The sequence below is a fragment of the Symsagittifera roscoffensis genome, chromosome 3 (genome assembly GCF_963678635.1).
Source record: "Symsagittifera roscoffensis chromosome 3, txSymRosc1.1, whole genome shotgun sequence".
In the NCBI taxonomy this organism is placed as follows: Eukaryota; Metazoa; Xenacoelomorpha; order Acoela; family Convolutidae; genus Symsagittifera; species Symsagittifera roscoffensis.
In genome coordinates this window covers 52,678,772-52,706,764 of record NC_087064.1, presented here as the reverse complement: position 1 = coordinate 52,706,764, position 27,993 = coordinate 52,678,772, and the positions used below count along the sequence as shown (strand labels likewise).

At 34.1% G+C, this 27,993-nt stretch overlaps 3 protein-coding genes across 3 annotated transcripts in view; all 3 read right to left on the bottom strand.

Annotated features, from left to right (window-relative positions):
* Positions 1-27,993, bottom strand: part of LOC134841220 (probable splicing factor, arginine/serine-rich 7) — a 446,664-nt gene that overhangs the window by 410,235 nt on the left and 8,436 nt on the right. The gene's annotated exons all lie outside the window — the stretch shown is intronic.
* Positions 1-27,993, bottom strand: part of LOC134841221 (glycerol-3-phosphate dehydrogenase [NAD(+)], cytoplasmic-like) — a 219,769-nt gene that overhangs the window by 183,345 nt on the left and 8,431 nt on the right. The gene's annotated exons all lie outside the window — the stretch shown is intronic.
* Positions 145-26,890, bottom strand: LOC134841754 (uncharacterized). Its single transcript, XM_063857793.1, has 12 exons — positions 26,604-26,890; positions 21,158-21,356; positions 20,667-20,818; positions 16,951-17,197; positions 16,600-16,716; positions 16,130-16,235; positions 15,261-15,473; positions 11,812-11,909; positions 10,698-11,487; positions 4,722-4,934; positions 1,274-1,371; positions 145-949 (listed from the first exon to the last, which is right to left on the bottom strand). The coding sequence occupies exons 1-12, from the start codon at positions 26,854-26,856 to the stop codon at positions 145-147; spliced, it is 3,291 nt and encodes a 1,096-aa protein (XP_063713863.1). The 5' UTR covers positions 26,857-26,890.

Genomic DNA, 27,993 nt, shown 5'->3' with positions numbered 1-27,993 from the left:
ATCACTTTCCAACAAATAAGATTTTATTGGGGAAAAATTATCATTCTTGAAAAATTGAGAATTTTTTAACAAGTTTTGTACGATGCAGAACTGGTCCACAAATATCGCTCGATTCTTAATAAAAACCTTCTGTGAAAATAGAATCTAATTAGAGAATACTGTTTGGTTGTTCTGATTCAAATAATAAAAAGATTGCTTTGCACTTGCTTGTAATTTAGGAGTTTTTAAATAGTCTATACTTTGAGTATATTCGGTTTGGTTTTTTGTCATCTTGGATCCGTATATCTTATGAACAGCTTCTTTCTGGCGTTGTGTTATGATCTTCCCGTACGGAACTTTCGGCTCATCAGTATCAGAGGAACCACTTTGTTGACTTTTTTGAGCTTTTCGTCTCGGCACCGAAGTACTTCTATCAGTAATTAAATTAAAACTTTTGACAGTTCTCGACGTAGATTGACCATGCATACTGTCTAAATTTAGGCCCTGACTTCTGAGCAGTTTTCGTTCAAGTTCCAAACTCGTATCTTTTACTCGCGACTGAGGTCTCAAATTAGGATTGTCGAAATTGTAGCTCGCAAGGTGTCGTAAGTCTGCTTGTCGCTCGTTTACTGATCGTCCATTCGGGTTGAGTTTACTTCGTTCGTTGTCTTTGCTTTTACTTATAGTTGAAAAGTTTGCCGAAGTATCAAAGTTTGTTTTCAGATCCAATTGTCTACAGATTTGGTGTGCTTTAGTCGTTAGTTTCTTACCTGGCCTGTCGTAAACTAGACTCTCGTTGAAAAGTGGATCGTTATTCGGCGAGGGAGGACACCGGAACGAGTGAAGCTCGGCTATGTTTACCGAAGTGAAAACTTGGCGAGGAGGGTTAGACTTCAGCTTGACTTTGGGTTTAAGTTTGGGGTTCATTTCGTGAACCTTGTGGCTCATATTGCTTCCTTCTGTTGTTGATCTGAAAATGCACTATTATTTGAAGGCCAATCTCCTTAAGAATCTCCAAAAATTAAATCTATTTTTCAATTCAGTACGAATCGCGTGAGCTTTAACGATAACAGCATAGAGTATATAAATTTGCTCGCTAAATTACCGAAGAGAATCCGACTTGGCGGGATTAATAATAATAATAACAAATAGTTAAGTATTATTTTATTTTATTTAAAGGAGTGGAGATTCTTGAGTAGATATAGGGGTGGGGGGATTGTTAATTAGATCCGGATTATAGTATCTATATAATGTGAGTATTTTTGACCTATATAACAGACGGCGCCTAACTGACCTTTGTATTGGGATATGATTTGCAGTTCCAGGCTTTTTGACTTGAGCTCCCTCTATGAGTAGGTTTTGGCCACAGTACACAGGTTGAGGAATGAAATCCTGCAAAAAATCGAAACAAGTGATGTTGAACTATAACAATTCAAACGTCAAACCAATAATGCGACATGAATTGTTTGTTTACAGTAACGCAAAACCAATTTTTAGGGATGCAAAAAAGGAATGATGCAATTCAGAACGAAGTTTGATAGCATTACTCATGCTATATCAACCTTAGAAGTGCCTTTTTGGCACCGATTCCGCAAAAACCAAATAACACGGATTGGCGACGTAATGTGTAACTGTATCTGAGCTCTGTGTATGACATGCTGTTCCTTTCGATCTCCAAATCAGAGACACTCGACATCTTTTTAAAACTCCTTGTTTTTGTTTTAAAAACAAGTTAATAAAAAAGAAAACCAAAATTTGGAACTTATGATCGATCAACCATTGTATGTAAGCAAAAGAAAGTCATGCTCTTTGAGTTGTAGAATTTCCAAGGCATGAAATAGAACGTGTCAATCATTGCAATGTTTATCTCAAATTGTAAAATTTTGAGCAATAGTACTTCTTACAAAAAATATGCTTCAGGTGGTTCAGGTGTTTCAGGTGGCCAAGTGGGGGTGGCGGGAAAGGGGCAAAGGGGCAAACGTTCGGGTGGGGGTTGTAAGGGGCAAAGGGCAAAAGTTGGGGGGGGGGGGGGTGAGAGTTTAACGGATAGCTTTTGCAATTTGAGAAAGTTTCGATGTATAAATCAAGTAGGCCATGAACTCGCTTTGCAAAATTTCCGCATTACTCTTTTGATAAATACAGAAAATCTCGCAACGTTTTGCACGACGCGAATTGAAATTAAAGTGGAAAAAGTCCATGTTAAATGGATCACAATTGTCAATTGTTTTAGAATTTGGTTTTTTATTCCATTCGGTTGTCTGATTTCAACATGGGAATTGATTTTATTGATAAATTTAAGCAAAATCTTTATAAATGATTTATTTTCACTCTTCTTAGGTGCGGGTATTTCATTAATATTTTTTTAAAAACCCAAGGCTACACTCAATATGGGTAGTGTTTAAAAATAAGATAAGACAGTTCACTTAAGACACAAGGAAACAATAAGAACTCCAACGTTCCATTTCAGTTACAAAAGCCGTTGCTGTGAAATAGTTTGTGTACCCACCTCTGAAAGTTTAGAGGTCTTCAGGCGAGTTCTTTTTAAAAAATTGTTGTTTACGCAAAATCAGGTACTACAAATAATTATCAATACAAGTCTAGTGATACATCATTTAAGACCATCAAGAACTGCCTTTCATCAAAGACCATTTTATGTTTCCACATGAAACATAAACTTCTAGCAAGACAAAATTATGGGCCAATTTGTGAAAATATTTATGAAATATCTCAGACAAAATTAGCAGATTAAAATAAAAAGACAAACAAGACGGCCCGTATCAGGGCGAAGCCCTGAATGTTCCGACTGCCTTTTAAGGTTTATGGAGCAGTATAGCATAAAAAAAGTTAAATGAAATAAAACAAAATGAAAAAATTTATTTTTCAAAAATTTAAATTTTTTAAATAAAAAACATCCCCCCACACGCCATATAAAGTACAAAAGGATAGATTTCGCTCCTTGTATCAAATTACTTAAGGCAAATAAGCTTCTTTCAACCAATTTGGAACGATTTCTAAGACGGATTAACTCTCAGCTTACGCGTTAATAGCGCAAAATATATCGCGCGTTAACTGTCCCAAATTGGCAGAAATGGCAATCTTTAAACGCATGCTGGCACTATGTTAATCCCAAAAATGAGCCCAGTTTAAATTAAGTTATCTAACATTTGCGTTGTTCTTTAATAGCGCGAACCTAATTGAGATATCATTACTCTAGATTTATTTCTGCTGACACTATGATCATGATTTTTATTCATAATTCATGGAATCTTTTTAAATTGGCATGGGATCCTATGGTATGGGCGATTTTGTACAAGGGATCTTTTGGTACGGTATATTTTGTCATGGAGCTTTTTTTGTGGTATTTTTTGTCCTGACATGAACAAATCAATTATGTCAAATAAGCTTCTTTCAACCAATTTGGAACGATTTCTAAGGCGGATTAAATCTCCGCTTACGCGTTAATAGCGCGAAATATATCGCGCGTTAACTGTCCCAAATTGGCAGAAATGGCAATCTTTAAACGCCCATTACTTTACAAAAATTGATCACTGCTGAAATATCTTTTCAAATTTAAGCTCAAGACAACAATATCTTTCGAATGATATAAAAACATCCCGTCAAAATGGCTAGTTAAAAAGTCGAAATTTGTCTGAAGAAAAAAGAACCCACCCCGAGCACAAATATTCCGTCACTTTCGTATCGAAAGTCGAAACAATTAGCTGGGAAACCAGAGTGCGTGGTATCTCCGCAGGAAGTATGATCATGAATGTTATCTACTTTTAAACTTTAAAGTTTTACCAGCCGAACTATTCATTACCCAACATAGCTTGACTAGAATGTTCAATGTGGCAAAAAATATTTAGAAAAATGAAAATTTGTAGGCAATTTATCTATAAAAAGAGTATATGTAAACTTAAACGAAGGCACAAATTAGATAAAACAAAGTAGGCTTCTACAACCAAAGTGGATAAAGAAACCTGTAACAAGTAATTGTTGTAATAATTGGAGCAAGTTAAACGGAAAGCTGAGAAAATATACAAAAAACTAAAATTGTAGTTGTTGATTTATAATTTTTTATGATAATTTCATTTTTAGCAGCATGTAGATTCAACCAAGTGGTCATTTTGACTTACATGTTTGTGAAAGCGAATATTGAAGCTCTTTCAGTCATAAGCAACCGACATTAAAATCGTTGAATTTTTTTTAGTATCGATTAAGGTGGTTTGGATTTTTTGTTTAATTTAGAAAAATAAATGAGCGAATACGTTTCAATAAGAAATTTATATTTCGAAGTTAAAACTTTTGGAAGTTGCAATTTCGAACAGCAGGTCCGTGACAATAAAATGTTTTCTATAAAAATCAGCAAAAAAATTAAAGCTGCTGTTTGTTTTGACATTACATTCAAATATTGTCAAAAACCATTGTTGATTTTATTTTATTTAGGTTAGAAGTTTTTGTGTAGTTCATCACGTCACGTACAAAAACGGTTTAAACTTGAGAAAAAAAATGATTCTGAGGTTGTTTTTTTTTGTAATGTATCTACGCTTATCTCCTTTGCTTTTGTCAAACCTTTGCTCAGTTTTTTTTCTGTACTCTCTTCTCTGTCTATATCAATTTTGTTTTAAGCTTTAAGCTAAATAGAAAGTTTTTTTGGATTGTGCCCCAGAAAACTGACTTTTTAGTAAGGCCTTCTTTTGTATCGTTTACGAATGGGGAAAAATAAGAAGGGCCAGTTTACTCACCTGCTTAATGGCCAGCTCGAATCTCCCTGTATCTGCCAATTTGTTCTCCCTTTTGTCAATCACCACTTTGACTGTGTCCTCCAGCACCTGGGCGCACATCCTCCTCGTGATCTCAGTAGAAGGTGAGAGGGCGGGACTGGAGTTGATCTCTATCAGCCACACACTCAGATCAGCACCCACCACAAAGTCAGCCCCATACAGCTCGTAGCAGCCCTGTAAAAACACTTAAATATTTTCCCTACTAGTTACTTAAGACTATGTGGAAACATTGTCAAGCGCAGAAAAACAACCTAAAAGTTGCAAATAGTTTTTTTTATCAAGGGAGCCAATATATACTAAATTTTAAGGGGAGCGCGCGCCAAAAAACGGCAATCTTTTGGCCAAAACTTTCCAAAAAGTGCCCAAAATCGACAGTTTGACCCGTTTTTCAAAAATTCGCCTGCGGCGCTAAAAATTTTGTCTAAATCTGAAATGAATCATGTCGGAAAGTGGTTCTGGAATCGAGAGCTACGGTACATCTGCAGACAGCACAAAGGAGTTTCAGTGATTGGAATTCAAGTGTCCGTTTGATACTCTCATATAAGTTTTTTTTAATATAAAAAGAAATGAAAAAGTTAGTCCGCAAAAATAAGAAAAACTATGTCTTTTTTCTGTTCTTTTTAAGCTTAAAAAATTACGAGACGGACTAACTAAGAAGTTTAAACTTCATAATCATCGTCAGGATTACAAAAATTACTCAGCACCTAGAACACTTCTGTGACAAACCTCGTCCAGTTGGCCGAACTGCATTTTGTTTTTTTTATATGACTTATAGAATACTTCCATCAAATGCCATAAATTCCAAGATAAATTGATGTGATTGATTTTTTTCAAAAAAATGTCATGCCTCCAATTTTTATTCAAATTCAAATTTTTCAGCTGAAACAAAAAACAAACATATAAGGCTAATATTTTTTTTTCTTAACAAAAACCATGCACCAGTTTTGCTGGAAAAAGTGATTCCAAGAGATTTTATTTCATCAGCAGCAAGCTTCTGGTTGTCCCGACCATTGAAAATGGGGAGGAACTTCGTATAAGTGTGTGTTTTGATTTTTTCTACCTAAAATTAGGAAACACAAATAATCATCTGATTGGGTTGAAAAATATATCATTTTAAAGCCCTTTCAGTCGGAATCCGAACGACTGTATTAAAATGTCCAATAATGTCCAGTGTTGGGAAAAACCAGATTGAAATTTCTGAGTATTCTTTTTTTTTCGAGCGAGTAAGCTGATCAAGTAACGTTCGTTAAGCGTGAAATTTTAGGCTGAAAATCTATAACTTTACTAAAGCAAAAAACATAATTTTGGATGCCTTATATATCGCTTCTCTGGTAAAAAAATCTTTCAAAAATAATTACGCGTTAAATTTTTAGCTCTATCATCACACGACGTACAAAAAGGACACTTAATAGATAAAATTTCTGAGAATGTGATTGCACAGCAACCGACTATCCTTGTTTTGAAGCTGGGATTTCAAGGTAAAACAAATCAAGAGTTTAATTTTTCATCATCGTCTTTTCCCATTTTTTGTTGCGATCATTGAAAATGAGGAGAAATTTTGTGTTAGTGTGTGTTTGAGTTTTCTCTCGTTTTGGCTTTCCATAAAAATCAGGTACCATAAATAGTCAACAGAACCAATCGAGTGATATACCATATTAAAGCACTTTAAGTCGTAATTTGAGCAGTTTTTTTTTCAAAAATTTGTTCCAGAATTTGTTCAAAAAATTGTCGAGAAAGAAAGGTTTGAAATTTTTGAGACTTATTCTAATTTCAAGCTTTTATCGCTTCCCTGGCAATGAAATTTTTAGAACGAAGTTTGAACCATTGTAATTTTTTCTGAAAAAATTTAAATAGTTGCTTAAACAAGTACCACATTCATGTATAAACGCGTATAAAACTGTCAAGTTAGGCAAAATTGACATCAGTTATTTTCAAAAGTTGAAATTGAAACTAAAACAAGTAGAAAAAACCGTAAAAATTGAACATTGAAATATAATTTAAAATTAAACATCAAAATAGTAGAAATTTTTTGATTGTTTTTTTTCTAATCAAAATTGTTCTCAAAGAAACTTAATTTACTATTACAACCAAAAGATTCTAGTTCTAAGCTTTTGTTCAAATCCTTTTATCACATCACTTGCAAAAAACGACACAACACGACTTTTACTTCCTGAGGGATTCGACCCCCTGCCGACCCAAAGGTTCCCCTTTAGTACTATTATATGACATCAATTTTTGACTCACGGACCTAAAATTTTTTTAAAGGTGTCTTTGGCGCCAAAATATACTACATTTGAGGGGAATAGCGCGCCAAAAAAACGCATTTTTGGTCCAAATTCTTCAAAAAGTGCTTAAAAAGAGCCTTTTGTGGCCTTTTTTCTGAAAATTTGGTCAAAATGGGGTCTTTATAGTGATTTGGGAGATCTCAGAAAATCAATTTGGTCGACCTAATGAAAAGGTCGACAAAAATTTCAGATCGACTCCTGTAGTTGCTAAAAGAAATTTCCGTCAAAATTGCTTAGAATAACAGACTAATAAAAAAATTAAAAAGCACCCCAAACAAAGATTTTAGGTTTTTTCTTCAAAAGTCGAGACAAAAAAATCACAGTTGAAATTTTCTCAATTGAGCTCAAGAAAACAGTATTTCTCTTAATGGCATCCAAAATTGTCAAAAGGTTTTTGTAAAAAACGCCCCAAGCATGATTATTCCGACTATTTATTCAAAAAATGGAACAAAAAAATATCAAAACGCTAACTGACCTGAACTATTTCATTAGTTCCACATTGAAGCGCAGCAGAATAAGCGTTTGCATACGTCTGCCATCGCTCTGGTGAAAACTTACGACTGTTACAATAAATCTTGAAAGCAAAATATTAAATTACAAAAAATGATTGGCTCATGAATTTAAATTTTGAAAAACTGTCATTTCCTTAAACTCAAATAGATAAATATAACTTGCATCTGTTGCACGGCAGGTCATTGTTAGTGTTTTGCGCATCTTGCGCTGCTGGTGGTAGACTAACTCAAGAGATTTAAGTATAAAAGTAAACGTCTCAAAAAGCAATAAACTGAAGTTACCAAAAAAATTCCACATATTTTCAAGCGCATTTGCCTGACAAACGGCTGTTGGATCCTGTTCTTTAGAATTATAGTACTTCCAACACGCAAAATTCTAATGCGTGGTGAACAATCGCTCCAAATTAAATTGAATAAAACTAAATTGGTCATAGTATTTCCGTACAATTCAAATTGTAGCGTTAAATATTTGATAATACAAAATTTATAGTAGTTCACCAAAGTTTTTTCATCAAAACTTTGTGGAGCCCTTATCTTTGTAGATGTAATTTTTTTCGGTGTCTGGTTTTGTTAAGACTTTCTTAATAGTAACCCTTCTCGTGAAGACTCTTCCTTCACTTTTCCTGCTCATTCAAAAACTAGTACGATTGTTGTTTTTTTGAATTTGTAAAAAGCAGCTGATTTTACGACTGAACGAAGTTCAAAACTATGTACCTCTTGATGCAATCTGACGTTAATTTATAACTAGCGTGAATGACAAAAACGACTCCTCCTGATATTAATTTTTCTTCATGATTTTGGCGGTCGAAAACCATACAGTTTTGAGCTATGTCTCGCTTCAAAAATAAAAAACAAAAAATCAAAAATCTGAAAGAACCTCCCAAAAAGCTTCAACATATTTTTTCGTTTGATGGATCAACCGTACAATTTTCCCCCAGAATCAATTTAGGGGGGAGACAATATGGATTTTTCATAAACTAACTTTGAGTGTAGTCTAGATTCTTTCAAAATTAACTGCATAACTAAAAAAAATTTGACATTAATTTGTGTAATTAAGAGCATACAAATAAAATACCGCATAAAAATGTGAAAATCAGTTATATTTGCGCATTTATATGAAATACATATTCTATACAGATTTTTTTTTTCCAGAATTATTACATGATTGGGGAGAGTATTCTAGGTTAAGTCATGCTTAGGGGAGGCGGGGGGTTGAGATTGTACGGTTGATCTTGTTTGAGATAAATTTCGGTCAAATCAGTTTTGTTGTTCCGACTTTCGTAACGAAAGTAACGGAATAATTGTGCTCGGGTTCGGTTTTTTCTTCAGACAAATTTCGATTTTTTACCTAGCCATTTTTGACAGAATTTTTAAAATATCATTCGAAAGCTATTGCTGTCTTGAGCTTAAATTTGAAAAGGTATTTTATCTGTGATTGTTTTTCGTAAGTTATGAGGGTTTAAAGATTTAATCTTATTTTATTACATTTATTTCTTTGTCATGTATTACTGCTCCACAGACCTTGAAAGGCATTCGGAACATTCATAGCGTCGCTCTGATACAAGCAGTCTTGTTGATGTTTAAACTTAAAAATTTTTCACTGATTTTGACATGTTTTCTCTCAAATATTTTTTCCGCTACTTTTCAAAGTTTTTTTTTCTCATTTTAAAATACTTATCACCAACTCTGATATATTTTTCTTTGGGAGATGCAGATTTGCCAAGTATATTTTAGCCCTAAAAACCAAAAAAAAATTTGTTTTTTACTTTTTACATTATAGAATAAAATTCTACTCTTAGTTTTGAGCAACAAATGTCATTTTAAGAGTTAACCCTGAAATCTTCATGATAAGATTGTTACAGCAAAGAAGCTTTGTTTGTAAAGATTTTTGGCTGAGTTAAAAAGTAACTTCTGACCAATTCCTATTGTCAACATAAGCAGGCTTAAAATATTTGCAGTTCTAGCCATTGAATAACTTTTTAAACGACGGCTGGAAAAAATTTTTTAGAAGAAGAGATGAACCATTAAAACTTATGGTCCATAAAATTTTGAAGAAATGTCAGATGTGCAAACTTCAAAAATACCGACAACAATTTTCTTGTAAGCTTTGAAAAAATATCAACCAAATTTAATTCATTTTCCTCGAAACAAGCATTAATATGGCTCACAGACAGTTCGTGGTGTTGTGGTGCATCGGTAGTGATTGGTCCTAAGCAATAAAAAACCTGTGGGCTGAAATCACGCATAGGCTTCAATTTTTTACAAATTGAGTTCTTGTAAGGTAGCTCAGTTATTCTTAATTAATTACCCTCTGAGTTATACCTCTGGCTGATCAACTAAAAAAAAGAACTCTAACTAAATTTTGATTTCGGTTCCATGTTTTTATTTTCGATTACGAAAAAGAAACAACTTACTTGACCTGCTTTAATACTCATGGCACAAATAATTTTGAGTAGAACTAAAGATCGATTTTTCTGATTCAATTAACCCAGTTTGAGAAGTATGCTATTTTTCATTCTGATAAAAAAATAAAAAATAAAACTTGTTCTCAGGGGCGGATTTAGGGGGCGGGGGTGAGTTTTTTTGTACTTTTTTAAGATATCCATTTTTGGTGACGTACCCTAAAGTTTTTCTAAAGACGCCTTTGGCGCCAATATTACACTAATTTTAGGGAGAGCGCGCGCCGAAAAAGCGCGATTTTTTGGTCAAAATATTCCAAAAGGTGCCTAAAAAGGCCTGTTTAGGCCGCAGAACATTTGCCGAAAATAGGGATCTTAGTGGTTTGGGAGAGCTCGGATTTGATTGACCTAAATAAAAGTTTTCGCTCCCCGTCCCCCCTCCAGAAAATCCTGGATCCGCCCGTGCTTGTTATTAGTGAAACAAAAAAATCAATCGAAATCAAAATTCCAAAGTATGAGATAGATTGATAAAATAATTGAAAAAAAAATGAAGAATAATTAAAACTTGAAAATAAAGAAGAAATCACTTTCCAACAAATAAGATTTTATTGGGGAAAAATTATCATTCTTGAAAAATTGAGAATTTTTTAACAAGTTTTGTACGATGCAGAACTGGTCCACAAATATCGCTCGATTCTTAATAAAAACCTTCTGTGAAAATAGAATCTAATTAGAGAATACTGTTTGGTTGTTCTGATTCAAATAATAAAAAGATTGCTTTGCACTTGCTTGTAATTTAGGAGTTTTTAAATAGTCTATACTTTGAGTATATTCGGTTTGGTTTTTTGTCATCTTGGATCCGTATATCTTATGAACAGCTTCTTTCTGGCGTTGTGTTATGATCTTCCCGTACGGAACTTTCGGCTCATCAGTATCAGAGGAACCACTTTGTTGACTTTTTTGAGCTTTTCGTCTCGGCACCGAAGTACTTCTATCAGTAATTAAATTAAAACTTTTGACAGTTCTCGACGTAGATTGACCATGCATACTGTCTAAATTTAGGCCCTGACTTCTGAGCAGTTTTCGTTCAAGTTCCAAACTCGTATCTTTTACTCGCGACTGAGGTCTCAAATTAGGATTGTCGAAATTGTAGCTCGCAAGGTGTCGTAAGTCTGCTTGTCGCTCGTTTACTGATCGTCCATTCGGGTTGAGTTTACTTCGTTCGTTGTCTTTGCTTTTACTTATAGTTGAAAAGTTTGCCGAAGTATCAAAGTTTGTTTTCAGATCCAATTGTCTACAGATTTGGTGTGCTTTAGTCGTTAGTTTCTTACCTGGCCTGTCGTAAACTAGACTCTCGTTGAAAAGTGGATCGTTATTCGGCGAGGGAGGACACCGGAACGAGTGAAGCTCGGCTATGTTTACCGAAGTGAAAACTTGGCGAGGAGGGTTAGACTTCAGCTTGACTTTGGGTTTAAGTTTGGGGTTCATTTCGTGAACCTTGTGGCTCATATTGCTTCCTTCTGTTGTTGATCTGAAAATGCACTATTATTTGAAGGCCAATCTCCTTAAGAATCTCCAAAAATTAAATCTATTTTTCAATTCAGTACGAATCGCGTGAGCTTTAACGATAACAGCATAGAGTATATAAATTTGCTCGCTAAATTACCGAAGAGAATCCGACTTGGCGGGATTAATAATAATAATAACAAATAGTTAAGTATTATTTTATTTTATTTAAAGGAGTGGAGATTCTTGAGTAGATATAGGGGTGGGGGGATTGTTAATTAGATCCGGATTATAGTATCTATATAATGTGAGTATTTTTGACCTATATAACAGACGGCGCCTAACTGACCTTTGTATTGGGATATGATTTGCAGTTCCAGGCTTTTTGACTTGAGCTCCCTCTATGAGTAGGTTTTGGCCACAGTACACAGGTTGAGGAATGAAATCCTGCAAAAAATCGAAACAAGTGATGTTGAACTATAACAATTCAAACGTCAAACCAATAATGCGACATGAATTGTTTGTTTACAGTAACGCAAAACCAATTTTTAGGGATGCAAAAAAGGAATGATGCAATTCAGAACGAAGTTTGATAGCATTACTCATGCTATATCAACCTTAGAAGTGCCTTTTTGGCACCGATTCCGCAAAAACCAAATAACACGGATTGGCGACGTAATGTGTAACTGTATCTGAGCTCTGTGTATGACATGCTGTTCCTTTCGATCTCCAAATCAGAGACACTCGACATCTTTTTAAAACTCCTTGTTTTTGTTTTAAAAACAAGTTAATAAAAAAGAAAACCAAAATTTGGAACTTATGATCGATCAACCATTGTATGTAAGCAAAAGAAAGTCATGCTCTTTGAGTTGTAGAATTTCCAAGGCATGAAATAGAACGTGTCAATCATTGCAATGTTTATCTCAAATTGTAAAATTTTGAGCAATAGTACTTCTTACAAAAAATATGCTTCAGGTGGTTCAGGTGTTTCAGGTGGCCAAGTGGGGGTGGCGGGAAAGGGGCAAAGGGGCAAACGTTCGGGTGGGGGTTGTAAGGGGCAAAGGGCAAAAGTTGGGGGGGGGGGGGGGTGAGAGTTTAACGGATAGCTTTTGCAATTTGAGAAAGTTTCGATGTATAAATCAAGTAGGCCATGAACTCGCTTTGCAAAATTTCCGCATTACTCTTTTGATAAATACAGAAAATCTCGCAACGTTTTGCACGACGCGAATTGAAATTAAAGTGGAAAAAGTCCATGTTAAATGGATCACAATTGTCAATTGTTTTAGAATTTGGTTTTTTATTCCATTCGGTTGTCTGATTTCAACATGGGAATTGATTTTATTGATAAATTTAAGCAAAATCTTTATAAATGATTTATTTTCACTCTTCTTAGGTGCGGGTATTTCATTAATATTTTTTTAAAAACCCAAGGCTACACTCAATATGGGTAGTGTTTAAAAATAAGATAAGACAGTTCACTTAAGACACAAGGAAACAATAAGAACTCCAACGTTCCATTTCAGTTACAAAAGCCGTTGCTGTGAAATAGTTTGTGTACCCACCTCTGAAAGTTTAGAGGTCTTCAGGCGAGTTCTTTTTAAAAAATTGTTGTTTACGCAAAATCAGGTACTACAAATAATTATCAATACAAGTCTAGTGATACATCATTTAAGACCATCAAGAACTGCCTTTCATCAAAGACCATTTTATGTTTCCACATGAAACATAAACTTCTAGCAAGACAAAATTATGGGCCAATTTGTGAAAATATTTATGAAATATCTCAGACAAAATTAGCAGATTAAAATAAAAAGACAAACAAGACGGCCCGTATCAGGGCGAAGCCCTGAATGTTCCGACTGCCTTTTAAGGTTTATGGAGCAGTATAGCATAAAAAAAGTTAAATGAAATAAAACAAAATGAAAAAATTTATTTTTCAAAAATTTAAATTTTTTAAATAAAAAACATCCCCCCACACGCCATATAAAGTACAAAAGGATAGATTTCGCTCCTTGTATCAAATTACTTAAGGCAAATAAGCTTCTTTCAACCAATTTGGAACGATTTCTAAGACGGATTAACTCTCAGCTTACGCGTTAATAGCGCAAAATATATCGCGCGTTAACTGTCCCAAATTGGCAGAAATGGCAATCTTTAAACGCATGCTGGCACTATGTTAATCCCAAAAATGAGCCCAGTTTAAATTAAGTTATCTAACATTTGCGTTGTTCTTTAATAGCGCGAACCTAATTGAGATATCATTACTCTAGATTTATTTCTGCTGACACTATGATCATGATTTTTATTCATAATTCATGGAATCTTTTTAAATTGGCATGGGATCCTATGGTATGGGCGATTTTGTACAAGGGATCTTTTGGTACGGTATATTTTGTCATGGAGCTTTTTTTGTGGTATTTTTTGTCCTGACATGAACAAATCAATTATGTCAAATAAGCTTCTTTCAACCAATTTGGAACGATTTCTAAGGCGGATTAAATCTCCGCTTACGCGTTAATAGCGCGAAATATATCGCGCGTTAACTGTCCCAAATTGGCAGAAATGGCAATCTTTAAACGCCCATTACTTTACAAAAATTGATCACTGCTGAAATATCTTTTCAAATTTAAGCTCAAGACAACAATATCTTTCGAATGATATAAAAACATCCCGTCAAAATGGCTAGTTAAAAAGTCGAAATTTGTCTGAAGAAAAAAGAACCCACCCCGAGCACAAATATTCCGTCACTTTCGTATCGAAAGTCGAAACAATTAGCTGGGAAACCAGAGTGCGTGGTATCTCCGCAGGAAGTATGATCATGAATGTTATCTACTTTTAAACTTTAAAGTTTTACCAGCCGAACTATTCATTACCCAACATAGCTTGACTAGAATGTTCAATGTGGCAAAAAATATTTAGAAAAATGAAAATTTGTAGGCAATTTATCTATAAAAAGAGTATATGTAAACTTAAACGAAGGCACAAATTAGATAAAACAAAGTAGGCTTCTACAACCAAAGTGGATAAAGAAACCTGTAACAAGTAATTGTTGTAATAATTGGAGCAAGTTAAACGGAAAGCTGAGAAAATATACAAAAAACTAAAATTGTAGTTGTTGATTTATAATTTTTTATGATAATTTCATTTTTAGCAGCATGTAGATTCAACCAAGTGGTCATTTTGACTTACATGTTTGTGAAAGCGAATATTGAAGCTCTTTCAGTCATAAGCAACCGACATTAAAATCGTTGAATTTTTTTTAGTATCGATTAAGGTGGTTTGGATTTTTTGTTTAATTTAGAAAAATAAATGAGCGAATACGTTTCAATAAGAAATTTATATTTCGAAGTTAAAACTTTTGGAAGTTGCAATTTCGAACAGCAGGTCCGTGACAATAAAATGTTTTCTATAAAAATCAGCAAAAAAATTAAAGCTGCTGTTTGTTTTGACATTACATTCAAATATTGTCAAAAACCATTGTTGATTTTATTTTATTTAGGTTAGAAGTTTTTGTGTAGTTCATCACGTCACGTACAAAAACGGTTTAAACTTGAGAAAAAAAATGATTCTGAGGTTGTTTTTTTTTGTAATGTATCTACGCTTATCTCCTTTGCTTTTGTCAAACCTTTGCTCAGTTTTTTTTCTGTACTCTCTTCTCTGTCTATATCAATTTTGTTTTAAGCTTTAAGCTAAATAGAAAGTTTTTTTGGATTGTGCCCCAGAAAACTGACTTTTTAGTAAGGCCTTCTTTTGTATCGTTTACGAATGGGGAAAAATAAGAAGGGCCAGTTTACTCACCTGCTTAATGGCCAGCTCGAATCTCCCTGTATCTGCCAATTTGTTCTCCCTTTTGTCAATCACCACTTTGACTGTGTCCTCCAGCACCTGGGCGCACATCCTCCTCGTGATCTCAGTAGAAGGTGAGAGGGCGGGACTGGAGTTGATCTCTATCAGCCACACACTCAGATCAGCACCCACCACAAAGTCAGCCCCATACAGCTCGTAGCAGCCCTGTAAAAACACTTAAATATTTTCCCTACTAGTTACTTAAGACTATGTGGAAACATTGTCAAGCGCAGAAAAACAACCTAAAAGTTGCAAATAGTTTTTTTTATCAAGGGAGCCAATATATACTAAATTTTAAGGGGAGCGCGCGCCAAAAAACGGCAATCTTTTGGCCAAAACTTTCCAAAAAGTGCCCAAAATCGACAGTTTGACCCGTTTTTCAAAAATTCGCCTGCGGCGCTAAAAATTTTGTCTAAATCTGAAATGAAGGTTTTATAGAGTTCTTCCGTTGCTCGCACAATCAGTTTGCTCAAAAAGGTCGTTGCTCAAAGTTTTTGGAATGTGTTGAGCCCTTCTTTTTGGTTCTTAGGTCTATCGTCCATGTATTGTATGTGTTGTAAGATGGCTATATTTTTCTACTTCGAGGTGCTTCCTTACTCGTAAGCCTACAAAAAAAATATGCGGAGAAGTGTTGAGAGGATTTTTGTTGTCGTTGCATCCCGGGTCGAGGTCGTGGTTTTTTGTTCAGACTTGTTAAGTTTGAATCGATCTTTGTTTGGATCGAAAAGTCATAGTCGCAACCTAGTTCAAAATGTACACAGTCTAAACATAAGTGTGCAAAGTGTGAACATAGCGAGATAACTTGGAGATGTGCTACCCACCTTGTTTGTGTCCATGCTCTCTTGACAGCATTGCATAGTCCATGAGATGATATCCTTCATCCGGGGGTACATCTTCTCATAGTAGACATCACCATGTCCTTGCTCGCTGAAACGCTACTTGAGTCAAAATGAAGTGCGAATCCAAGATTCTCCCGGTCGAGGGGGGAGGGGTGTTCAAAAGTATGGAGGTTTTCCTACCTTTTTTAGGTCGACCAAAATGATTTTTCGAGCTCTCCCAAAACACAATTAAAACCCTTTTGTGATAAAATTGGTACAATATACTCGTCGTTGCTAAATAAATGGTTGATAAGTTGTCCATAAACCAACCCCGTCAAAAGCTTTTTGTGCATGAATAACTTATTTTTCTCCGTGAAAGAATCTAATTTTTGTGAGCTAATGAATCAGCTTTTTGAAAAGAGATTTCAGAAATTACAAATTTCGTGATATAAACCAAAGGAATAGAAAGTGACCTCAGGTACTTGGCATACTGTCCCGACGACATCATGTTTTCCTCTGGCAGCTTTTCAGATCTGTTCTTGTCGTTTTTGAAGTAAGCTTGGATGGAGTTGTTCGATAGATGAGCACCACTGAAAAATCACAAATAGTTTTCTCACGGGAACAATTCTTGGTAGTGCAAAAAACAAAACAAATATAAAAATGTAAATTTCTCTAGAATTTTCGGCGATCGCGTTTGTTTTCCACGTGGAAATTTGGAACTGTTTGCATACTGTTTCGATTATCATTTTTTAAAACTGAAATTCGCTCAGTGAAATATGATGTTTATTTAGAACAGAGGTTCAACAAAAACTAAAAAAACTGACCTGTCTAAATTGTCTAAAGAGTAAAGCTGTGAGCACAGTCTTATATAGCACTCCTTGTAGAACCAGACTGTCAGGGGGTTCCATTCTGTGACGAGGAACCACTGTCGGATGTCGAACTTGGTGTCGTAGATGAGTTGACACTTCTCCAGGTACTTCTGCACCACTATTTTGCCCTCCTTCTCCACTGGGTTGGGAGAGTGGGACACCATGGCTAGTATGTTAGGCAGATACGATTGACAGGTGATACCTAAAGAGATACTCATGGATCAGACTCGGGATCTCGGCTCTTTTCCACTTCCCCCCGTTCAAAATACCGAATTTTATGTTTGTTTTACGTGTTATTACGACTTTATGTGTGATGTTACGCTGTAAAGTATGAAAAACAAATCTGTTCACAGTTGTCGATTTGTTCACCACCCCAAATTTCATTGCATTATGACAACGTTCATAATTGTGACAACGTAAAAAAGATTTTCAAAATTGAATTTGAAAGGGGGGAACTGGAAAAGAGCCGGGATCTCTTACGATCTTTTTTGTAACAAGTATTGCATATTAGAAACACCTCTTGTTTTGTGTCCATATGTTGAATTTTTTTCAAAATGTACAGATACTACACTAATTTTAAGCTTAACTTATTTTTTCCAACTTTTTAAATACCAGTACGGTTTAATTTTTTTTACTATTGTAATCATAAGCTTCGTTTTAATGTTAAAAACAAGAAGTAGGTCGCATTTGAGGTAGATTGTTTACTTTGTTTTGCCTGGAAATGCGGACAAAAAACCGATAAGCATCCGGTCCCTTTAAAATCTAACAAAATTACTGAATAATAGAACACGTTCAAATCAAAGAATTGATAAAAGTTAGATTTTTAAAGCTAAAAAATCAACACAAGGTTACTGTATAATTTCCCTCTGAATAGGAAGATGAAAGTGTCATTGGATGAAGTAAAAACATGATGATTAGGCAAGAAAATTGGCCGCATTTTTCCTTCAGAAAAGACCAATCTAATTCTTCATCATTTCATTCCTAAAAAAGGATGGAAAATTCTACGTACGAAGTTTAAAAATCTCTTGGTATGATTTTTTTTGGAAAAATCTTGAAATTTTAGGATATTTCACCTGCGACTTTTTTGTAAGTTTAAAGTTGAAAAATTGTTGGCTACGCACAAGATTTTCATTTTTTCTAAAAATGTGCAGCATAGACTATAAATTACTCTAGCTTGCTCACAAACTTAATTTGAGGCAAAATATTATGTCAAAAATTAGCCCAAATTTTACTGTTTTAAAATTCAGGTTGTTTGTAAAGAAATTTAAAAAAATAAATCAAAGAAGATTCTTTTTTTGACTTTTTCTTTGAAATTTCTACTGAAGGATATTTTTGAAAAACTTAGATAAAACACGTTAGAGTGCTTTCAGAAAAATCAACGATGCTCTTGAAACAAGCAGTCATAAATGATACAAGCTATATTTTATATATAGTTCGTAGGACCGTAAAGAAATTTTATTTTCAGACAGGCTTCAAGTGGTCATTTAATTGAACCTTAAACAAAATGTTTCTGGAGCTAGAAAATTTTCGAACATAGAACAAAAACTTTTCAGAACTTGAGCTAATTAATGAAAAAGTAAGAATTTTGGCTGTCCTTTGACTCATAGTTTACTTAATGTATCATGGAGCTCGCAGATCCAATCATAAGACGACAACTCGCAACAAAATAGAACTAGCAATAATAGACAACAACTCCTATCAAAAGACAATTTGCAACCCGGGATGACCAAAAATACTAGTCATACAATTTCCATATATAGAAAAATGCTAGTCATACACTTTCCATACAATTCCATACGTACAGAAAATTGCATGAAAGGTCTATGATTAGTATTTTTTCATATATGGAAATTGTACGACTAGCATTTTTCCATAAACCAAAAATTTTGATTTTTTACATTTTAATTTCTCAAATTTTTTTGGTTGTGTTCGTAACCGAGCACAAATGACATAAACCTTGATTATTCAAACGTAGTAACCAAAGGTTTGGCCGTCTCGCATTAAAAATGCATTGTAAACAGCCTTATATTTGTTAATTCTGTCTCACACAAATAATATAACAAAAGTAATGAACTTTTAAATTTTGGCAATAATTTTCAAAGATGATTATTTCTGAAATTTGAATTTTTAAATTACCAGACATTGATCAAGGCATACAAAAACATATCATACAAAAGAAAGAGGAGTTTTAAGCGTTTTTGAAAAAAGTTATGAAGAGAAAAGGAAAAAAAATACAATATTAGTATATCCAGGACTACGTTATACACACAAAAAATTAAATTTTGCATGCAAAATTTTTTTTCAAAAAACGTTTGTTTGAATACAAAAATCAGTTTGCGATTGAAAAAAACACAAAAAAAATTTTTGGGGGCAATTTCAAAAATACTTTTGTCGCCATCAAAAAAATGCTAGTCATACAATTTCCATATATGGAAATTGTATGACTAGTGTTTTTTTTTTCAGAAAACAAAAATAAAAAAAAGTCAAAGTTTTCAGTTGTAGCAGCCCAAAAAACGCTTAAATGTTTTGCCAGCAGTTGAATTGATTGTTCAAAGCTTTTTTTCACAAATTTTTTTTCTAAATGCTAATCATACAATTTCCATATATGGAAATTGTATGATTAGCATTTTTTTCATACTATTTTTTTCCTTTTTTTTATGAAGAGATACCAATTTCGATACCAAAACAACTATAAAATACGTTTGAAATTCGATTAAACTCATTTTGCAAAATTGTATGAAATTTGTATGACTAGCATTTTTCCATAGACTAAGTGTATGAAATTGTATGATTAGCATTTTCGGTCTATGGAGGTCAACCCGGGAATATACTTGCCAGTAGTCGTGGCAATGCGTTAAGAGCTTGTCAGCAGAGTGTAAGATTTTAAAGAAAAGTTGGAGCCACTCATCACTTTAAGTGAAAATTCTATTTATAAAAATAATTTTAAGCCTTGCGAGTTGTTGCTCTCTTTAAATTTAACAAGTTGCTGTGGTTGCCATGTGGCGTGGTACTAAAATAGTAGGCTAAAAACAAAGCCATCAGTCATCTGTAAAATTCAATAACAGAAATCAGTCAGATTGATTTTTAAAGCATTGTTTCAATTTCAAAGAGAAAAATTTATAAAGTTAGAGCTCTTTAATTTTTAAAAACAATTTTATTTTCACATTTTTCAGAAAATTTAACTCATTTTGAAAAAATTGGATCAATAGTCAAATTTTTGTTCCGCTGGGAAATCTGAAAGTTGAACTTCACTTTCGAAATTAGAAATGGATCTCATTTTTCGTGACTTTTACTCTTTGCTGTGCGATAGTGAAGCTTGCCTTTCTCTTAACAAAGAAAATGAAAGGATGTTAAAAACAAAATAAAAGTCAAATCGCGATTCAAAATTTTTCCTGAAAAAGAATTTTAAAATCATCACGTCCTATACTACGTTCAACGACTTTCACAAAAAAGAATAATATTCTGTCAGTTTTGTAATTTTTTTTCCGTAATTTACTGAAATGTGATTCAATTTTAAGTTCATAATTAAGAAAATCTTCAATGCTGAAATTGCTATAAAACAGGGCTGCGGAGACCTTTGATTTTGCAATGATCAAGCTTGATCCAACAGATTCAAACAGCAATTTAGCAGCCGTCGCCTTGTTTGCCGGACACCACCTCTTGTGACTCACCTCTTCCCCGGGAGAGTGCGCCTGGTTTGCATATCCACACATTCTTCACCCCATCCACGTCTGTCATCACCCGCACCCTCCTCACTCTTCCCAGCATCTGCTCACATGCAGTAGAGAAGCCCTTGCCATTGTCGGCCAACTGAGCAGCCTCACTGAGAGGGCAAAATGTTCAGTTAGAGAAAAGGAAAAAGTAACATTGAATGGTAACGATCTGAAAACGAAAATTACTTTTAAATTCAATTCGAGTTTTCTAATTAAAAAAATTGAAATTTTAGTTCTGTGGGCTAACTGGTAAACAGCTCTGATGTACAAAAAAATTTCTGGAGTTTGGCCGTTTTTTTTCTTTTTAGCTGGTCTGATTTTGATAAAAATCTGAAATTTGTCAATCATTTAAGACGCGCTTATAAGAGCAAAGAGTGGATAGCATAGCTCGCATGAAAAGATTAACAAACATTTTTTTGATCAAGTTCTGGTCGTAAAAAAGTACTAACTGGGCTAGTTTGTAGTAGTTGAGTGTGAAGTCATGCCATTCGCTCTCAGTCGCCCCTAGGTACCTGTCTGCTCCATACTTGGCGTCCTTTTCGTCCATATCCTCCAATTCACTCTCCTTCAAAAACTGTTCACACATCCTCAGGGCAAAGTCCACCACAGTCAAGTCAATCACCACAGGTTGTTTGTTCTGATTAGCACCTGAAATGGATCAAAATAACTTATTATTTACCTTATTGCAAAAGGGTATTTTTACAAGATCCGAATTTTGTATAAGCTTTAGCCATTTAACTAGCACTTTGCAGGGTTGAAAACTCTTTACTATGAACCGCAGAGGGAGTATTTGCATAAAAATTAGCAAGTAACTATTTTCATATCTGACAACTCAAAATTTGTATTTTCAGATCTTGTATGACATCTTTTACTTTTTATAAAAACGAGAGAGAGATAGGTTTTTAGGGCAGGCTTAACTATAGCTTTAGTCTGAATTTGGGTGTTCTAAGGCAAATCTTTGAGTCCAGAACTTGTTTGATTTTTTTTTGGTTCAAGTTTTTTTTGGTCAAATAGTTTCGTTTTAGAGAATTCTTAACCTTTTTCTCTTTATTCGAAGAAGCGAGAATTTGCGCTTTATTTCATCTTGGTACTAAGTTAAAAACAAAATTGAAATTTCACCAGCAGACAGTTGGAAAAGATTCAATGAACCCGGGTTTACCAAAAATGCTAATCATACCATTTTCATATATGAAAAATGCTAGTCATACAATTTTCATGCAATTCCAAAAGTATAGAAAATTACATGAATGGTCGATGATTAGTGATTGTTCATATATGAAAATGTATGACTAGCAACTTTTAATTAACCAAAAATTTGATTTTTTTTAAAAAATTTAAAACATTTTAAAATATTAGTTTTTTAAAAATACTCAAAACGAGAGTCACCAAAGTTATGAGCGACTTGCAATAAAAATGCACTGGAAAGTACCAAATTTTTCAATTTTAGGCAAAACTTTTCAAAGTACATAAACATGCCATACCAAAGAAATGAGATTTTTGAGAATTCTCGAAAAAATTATATAGAGACGGAACAAAATTCCACTATTTGTGTATCCAGGACTACGTTATGCACACAACAAAATAAATTTTGCATGCAAAAAAAAGTTATGGAGAACAATTGTTTGAGTACAAAATTCGTTTTGTAAAAGAAACCAAAGAAATTTTTAGAAAAATTTCAAAATTATTTGGAAAAAATTTTGCTGTCGCTATCAAAAAAGCTTGTCATAAAAATTGGAAATTGTTTGATTAGCAAATTTTGAAAAAAAAAAATGCTTTTTTCATTACGATACAACGACTTGTAGGTAAAAACAAGAAAAAAATTGTTTGATTTTTCGATGACACCAAGCTAGGAAAAGTATAGAATTTATATGGCTAGTATTTTTTCATGAACATAGTTTATGGAATTATATGATTAACATTTTCGGTCTATGGGGGTCAACCCGGGAAGGCTGAGAAACAGTAAAAAAAAACAACTGATCTCTTTAAAAAAAGTTTCAATTTTCGAATTTCAAAGAAAAAATTGTATGGCCCTAAGGGTCTTTGAGTTTCAGGAACAATTTATAATTGACTTTTTTGATGAAATTAACTCAATTTGAGGAAACTGAGGTGCCAGATAAAATTTTAATTTTGCTGAGAACTCTAAGAATTAAGTCCCACTTTCAACATCAAAAATTGGGCATGTTTTTTGCGCCCTTTCCTTACTCGTAATTGGATAGCGCTTTATGCCTACCATTTAGCAAGTGAACTTCAATTGAACTAAAAAATTGCACTTATACCTTAGGGCTTTCACAATTGCACTAATATGCACGAACGCACCTTACGTTTTAATAGAGCATTTGGCAAATGTTATGGATACGGGTCTGATGTAGACAGTGAACTTATTTACGATCAAACAATCAAATTAAGGCTTTTTGGCGGTTAATTGATTGAATTAAGCGGTGAACGATTAATTTGCTTACAACTTGCTTGCCTTCAAATTGAACCAAAATGAGACTAACTGGGGGTTGGGAAATTAGACGATGAGCAAATTAGACGGAGGCACTTAAAACGAAATTAGACGATTTTGTAAAACTGCAATTGTGAGAAAATAGACGAAAGTGAGAGAGATTAAAAGTGTTTGCAGACAAACTGCGTGAGAAAAATAAAATTGCTCGCAGACTGTTAAATTTCGGTAGCTAAAATTGCAAAATTTCAAAAAAGTTTCATCGAAAAATCGAGGTGGACAAAATCTTATTACCGATGAAGGTAATAGATTTAAAAATGATAGCAAAACCAAATTTGGTTGTCACTATATCGTTTTGTTATCTCCGATTGCTTTGGAAGAGTGATGAAAAATTTATAAAATCCAAAAAATATTCGAGAATCAGGCAACCACAGTCACGAACCCGACCTTATGTACAACGGTGATGAACAATTTCGCCAAAATTTTTTGAGCGAAATCCAAAATGGTACAACAAAACCTGTAAAAATGATTTACAACGAGCAAATTAAACTGAATTCGGAAATCGAAAAAATCCACCGATGTATCAAATATTAGCAGCGGGCTACTAGAAAAACGAAATCTAATTTTGCCAAAAATTCCGAGAATTTTACAGAACGTGAAAATAGATGGCATGTGGAGTAAAATGAGATATTTGAACCTCCACCTCCACAGAAAACAAAGTGGTAAAACGAAATTAGACGATTTTGTAAAACTGCAATTGTGAGAAAATAGACGAAAGTTTAATTTAAATTAATTGTTTTGATAGGTATAGTCATTTTATGTTCTTTTCGTATTTGTGAAATTTGACTTTTAAGAAAGAATTTTGTTGCTCTTTCCTTTTCATAGTAGCGACGTCTAAAATGCCAGATTTGTAAAAAAAACTTCGTCCAATTTCGTTGTTGTAGCATCCGTCTAATTTTCTTATCGTCTAATTTCCTAGACCCGACTAACTGCTTTAATTAAATATGATTCAAAACTCGGCCAAAAACTTCTTTCATTCGATTGCCTTGTTTCTACTTTTTGTTTCTGCTTTTACTGTAACTCATAGATGCCTATTAATTTCACTTTCTGAATCACACCCTTCTCCTTGCTAGCATTCTGAAATTTTTCTGAAAAACTGCCATTATAGTTCCAAATGCTGTTTTTAAACAGTAGCTGATCAGCAGTGCGCGGGTAAATGTTCTGGAGCTAAATTGCTAAAATTTTCGAAGCTTCTTTTATGTACAGATTCGAATACCTGTTTTAATCAAAATAAACAACAATCAAAACCCAAGTAGTAAAAAAGATAGCTGGTTACTGTGCAAAAAGCACAGAATGTTCCGACCATGGTGTAAAAAATAATTTTTTTTTAAATTTATTGTCGATTTTTTGCGTTGTTGTGATAAAAAGATCTGAACAAAAACTGGAACGGAGGAATTTTCGACAGTCATATTAAAAAAGGCAAAAAATGTAGAAAATTGACAAAGAAAACACAAACATATCAAAAATGGCGCCAAAAAATTATTCTTTTGTATGCCTGCTCGCTCGCATTACTCGCTTTAAATTAGATTAAAAATCAGACTTTTTTTCTGGATACTGGGACAAACATTTAGAAGTTTTTTGATGTCGGTCGAGTTACGAATAGAAATGTTTTTGTATGATGTATCACTCAACCTATTCTCATAACTATATGTGGTACCTGATTTTGCGTGGAAAATATAAAAAGGCAGACATTACGAGCCAAACTGTCCCAAACTGTGCAAAAGGCAAACTGTGTATTTTGTGCATTGTAAGCGGATTCCTCAACAAGTCAAAATCAGACTTGTCGCGGAATCCACATCATTGCTACTTTTCTTTGATATTTGTTGCTCTTTTGGATTCCACAAACAAATACTTAAAACACCGTTCCGTTCAAAATCGCTCCAAATAGACGAATTTGCGGAATCCGCAACCATATTTGCGGAATCGAAAACAGTTTGTGGAGTCCATAAACAGACAATAAGACATGTATATAGTTAAATTGAGCTGTTGCGGAATCCGCAATTGTAAGCGGAGTCCGCAAAGTGTTAGTGGAATCCACAATTTGTAAGTGGATTCCGCATTTTGTATGCGGATTCCGTTTACATATAGTGTATATATGTAGTAGCCTTTAAAGTTATTTTTTTTTCAATTACCTGATTTGATATCACTAAAATAGGAATTTACTATATCAGTGTTTGGTATTAATGAAATCCCAAATACAGAACTAATTCGACGATTTGGTATGCGTTGGGTTTCTAATCACTCTCAATCTAATGACTCCAAATAAATTTGGGATCGTTAGAATCTCAAATACTGACCTAATTTGGCAATATGCTGTGTGATTTATTTTCATAAACTCTCAAATCAATGTCTCAAAATATTGAAGTTATTCGGTGTTGTGTTTCCAAAACACTAAAAGATGACATCCACCGATTTAGCAATGTTTTAAAACTTGTTCGTGGATTCCGCTGACAATGGTTAAGTCCTTGCTTTTAAATTCCGCATTGCTAGAGATAAGAATTCCAGCTCTAGCTTTTAATTGTTCATATGCAAGTTCAGCATTGAACAAAAGTCGGAATTCACTTACAGTTTGCGGAATTTGCTTGCATTTGAGGATTCCGCTCACGTTTTGCGGAATCCACTTACAGTTGCGGAATCCGAAACAACTAGCTATATTGGTTTGTAGCGGAATCCACGACACGACAAATGTGCCGACAAAGTTTACGTTACGCTCATATGTCCACGGAAGTTTTGTAAGTGGAATCCGCTTACATTTTGAATCATGTTTAAAGATTAGTTTCTAGAATCCAGGAACATACAGATACAAAATTGTGCGCCTATCCAGTGCACAGTTTGGCCTTGCAATGGCAAAACAAAACCATCAGACCAACATAGGAGTCTGAAACATGTCTGGGAAAAGTCAATTGGGAGATTAACTGTTAATTACTTGCCATTTATGTCAGTTAATTGAATCTGAAAGTCTCTCAAGTATCATTTAATTGCAATTTATTGATTATCGTTCATGGATTTAGAAGCATCAATTTTTCACAAAAATTGATGGCCTACGTTCAGAAATTGCTGCATCTCACGACTCGTCGGCAGAAGACTCTGTCGGAAATCAGCAAACGCGAGCCATGATAAACGTTGTCAGCAGAATTTTTGTAATTTCTTCTTTTTCAGAAGGTTTGACGAAACGTCGTCCTCAGAAGCGATATCACTTCCATCATTTTATAAAAAATACCAAGATAAAACTTACAACTAATTGCAATTATTTGGTCATTTTTGTCAATAGTCAGTACTTGGAAAGAAGTGGGAATCAATTAATTAGCCCCAAATAATTGTAACTAATTGACACCAATTGAAAACCTTAGTCTGAAGTACGTTCACCGATTCTCAAAAATACAGTTATTTACCAGGTTTAAAGCGGTTTCGTCTGGATGACAAGGGTCTTCTCTGATTGGTTGAATCATTCAGCAAAGATATGAACTCCGGGCTAGATCCCTCTTTCACCAGTTTTGGAGGAGTGTGAGGCTTCCTTTTGGCAGAAACGCCGTCATCACTTCCGGCCTTATTGTCACTATCTAAGCCATTTTCTATGTTTTCTTTCTCCTCGGCTTTCTTACTGTTAGTTTTAAGTTGCTCCTTTTGGTAAGTTTCGGTTGCCATGGTAACGACAGCCACACAGGCAGTCAATCGGAAGTCTTCTGAAACATATCAAAGGACATCATGAAATAAGTTTGAGACTACGATTAAGCACTGCTTTTACCAAAACTTTTGAAAAACCAGACCACAATGCAACCACCCGGGTTGATGTGGTTGAGTTATATATCGACCACAAAAGTATACCAGTGTCTTTTCTCGACTTGGGTCAATTTTTGTGAATATCTACGGCCTTGCATCAAAATTGTTTATTTTTTTTGCATTTCATCTTCATTGGCTTATGTGAATCATTAAAACATAAATAGTTTTTAAATAAATTAAGTTTTAGTTTTGGTTTTTATTTTTTCTGCATATCGCTTTGTTTATGAAAAAAAAACATTATTGATCTTTCATCCAAATGTAAGCACATTTTTTGAGAGCAAAAAAATAATTGAGTGAGCTGTTTCATATCTTCCGTAAAAAGATTTCAATTACACCTTTATAAAACTTTTGTTTGGCCATTTTTTGTGTTCAGAGGAGTCAGAAGGTGACTAGGTATCTCATATTTTCAGATTTTTTGGAAGCTTTTTTGTTACAAAATAAAAATGAAAATTCCGATCGACTTCATCTACTCTGATCTTTTGACTTTGCTCGATTCATATATCGACTCTGGTCGAATCATGCATTGACCCTGGTTGACCGTAATTGACCTTGAATAACGAAATTATCGACTTTGGTCGACTCAATTGTTAACTTAGACCAATTCACGCATTGACCGTTTGGTCGACTTATGAGATGAACCTGGTTGACAAATATTTTTAATTGACCTAAGCAAATTGGATCAAAAACAGAAGTTTGTTGGACCCATACGGTCAATAAGTAATTCCAGCACCTCATTTCGGACAGATGGGAACACACTTCGTGCATTTTCAATTAATTTATGTATATGTTATATTGGGTGCATATACAAAACAGTCCCATACAAAACAGTCTAATACAAAATAGTCCCAAAAATCATGTAATGGAGGAAAAAACAGTCCAATACAAAACAGTCCGGTTTAAGGTCGCCGATAACCGGCTCTAAATTTCGTATTAAGTCCTACCTTCTGTTGGCAAGCTCGCAACACGTTGGCGCGACTGCGGCGGTCACTATTTTGTTCATTA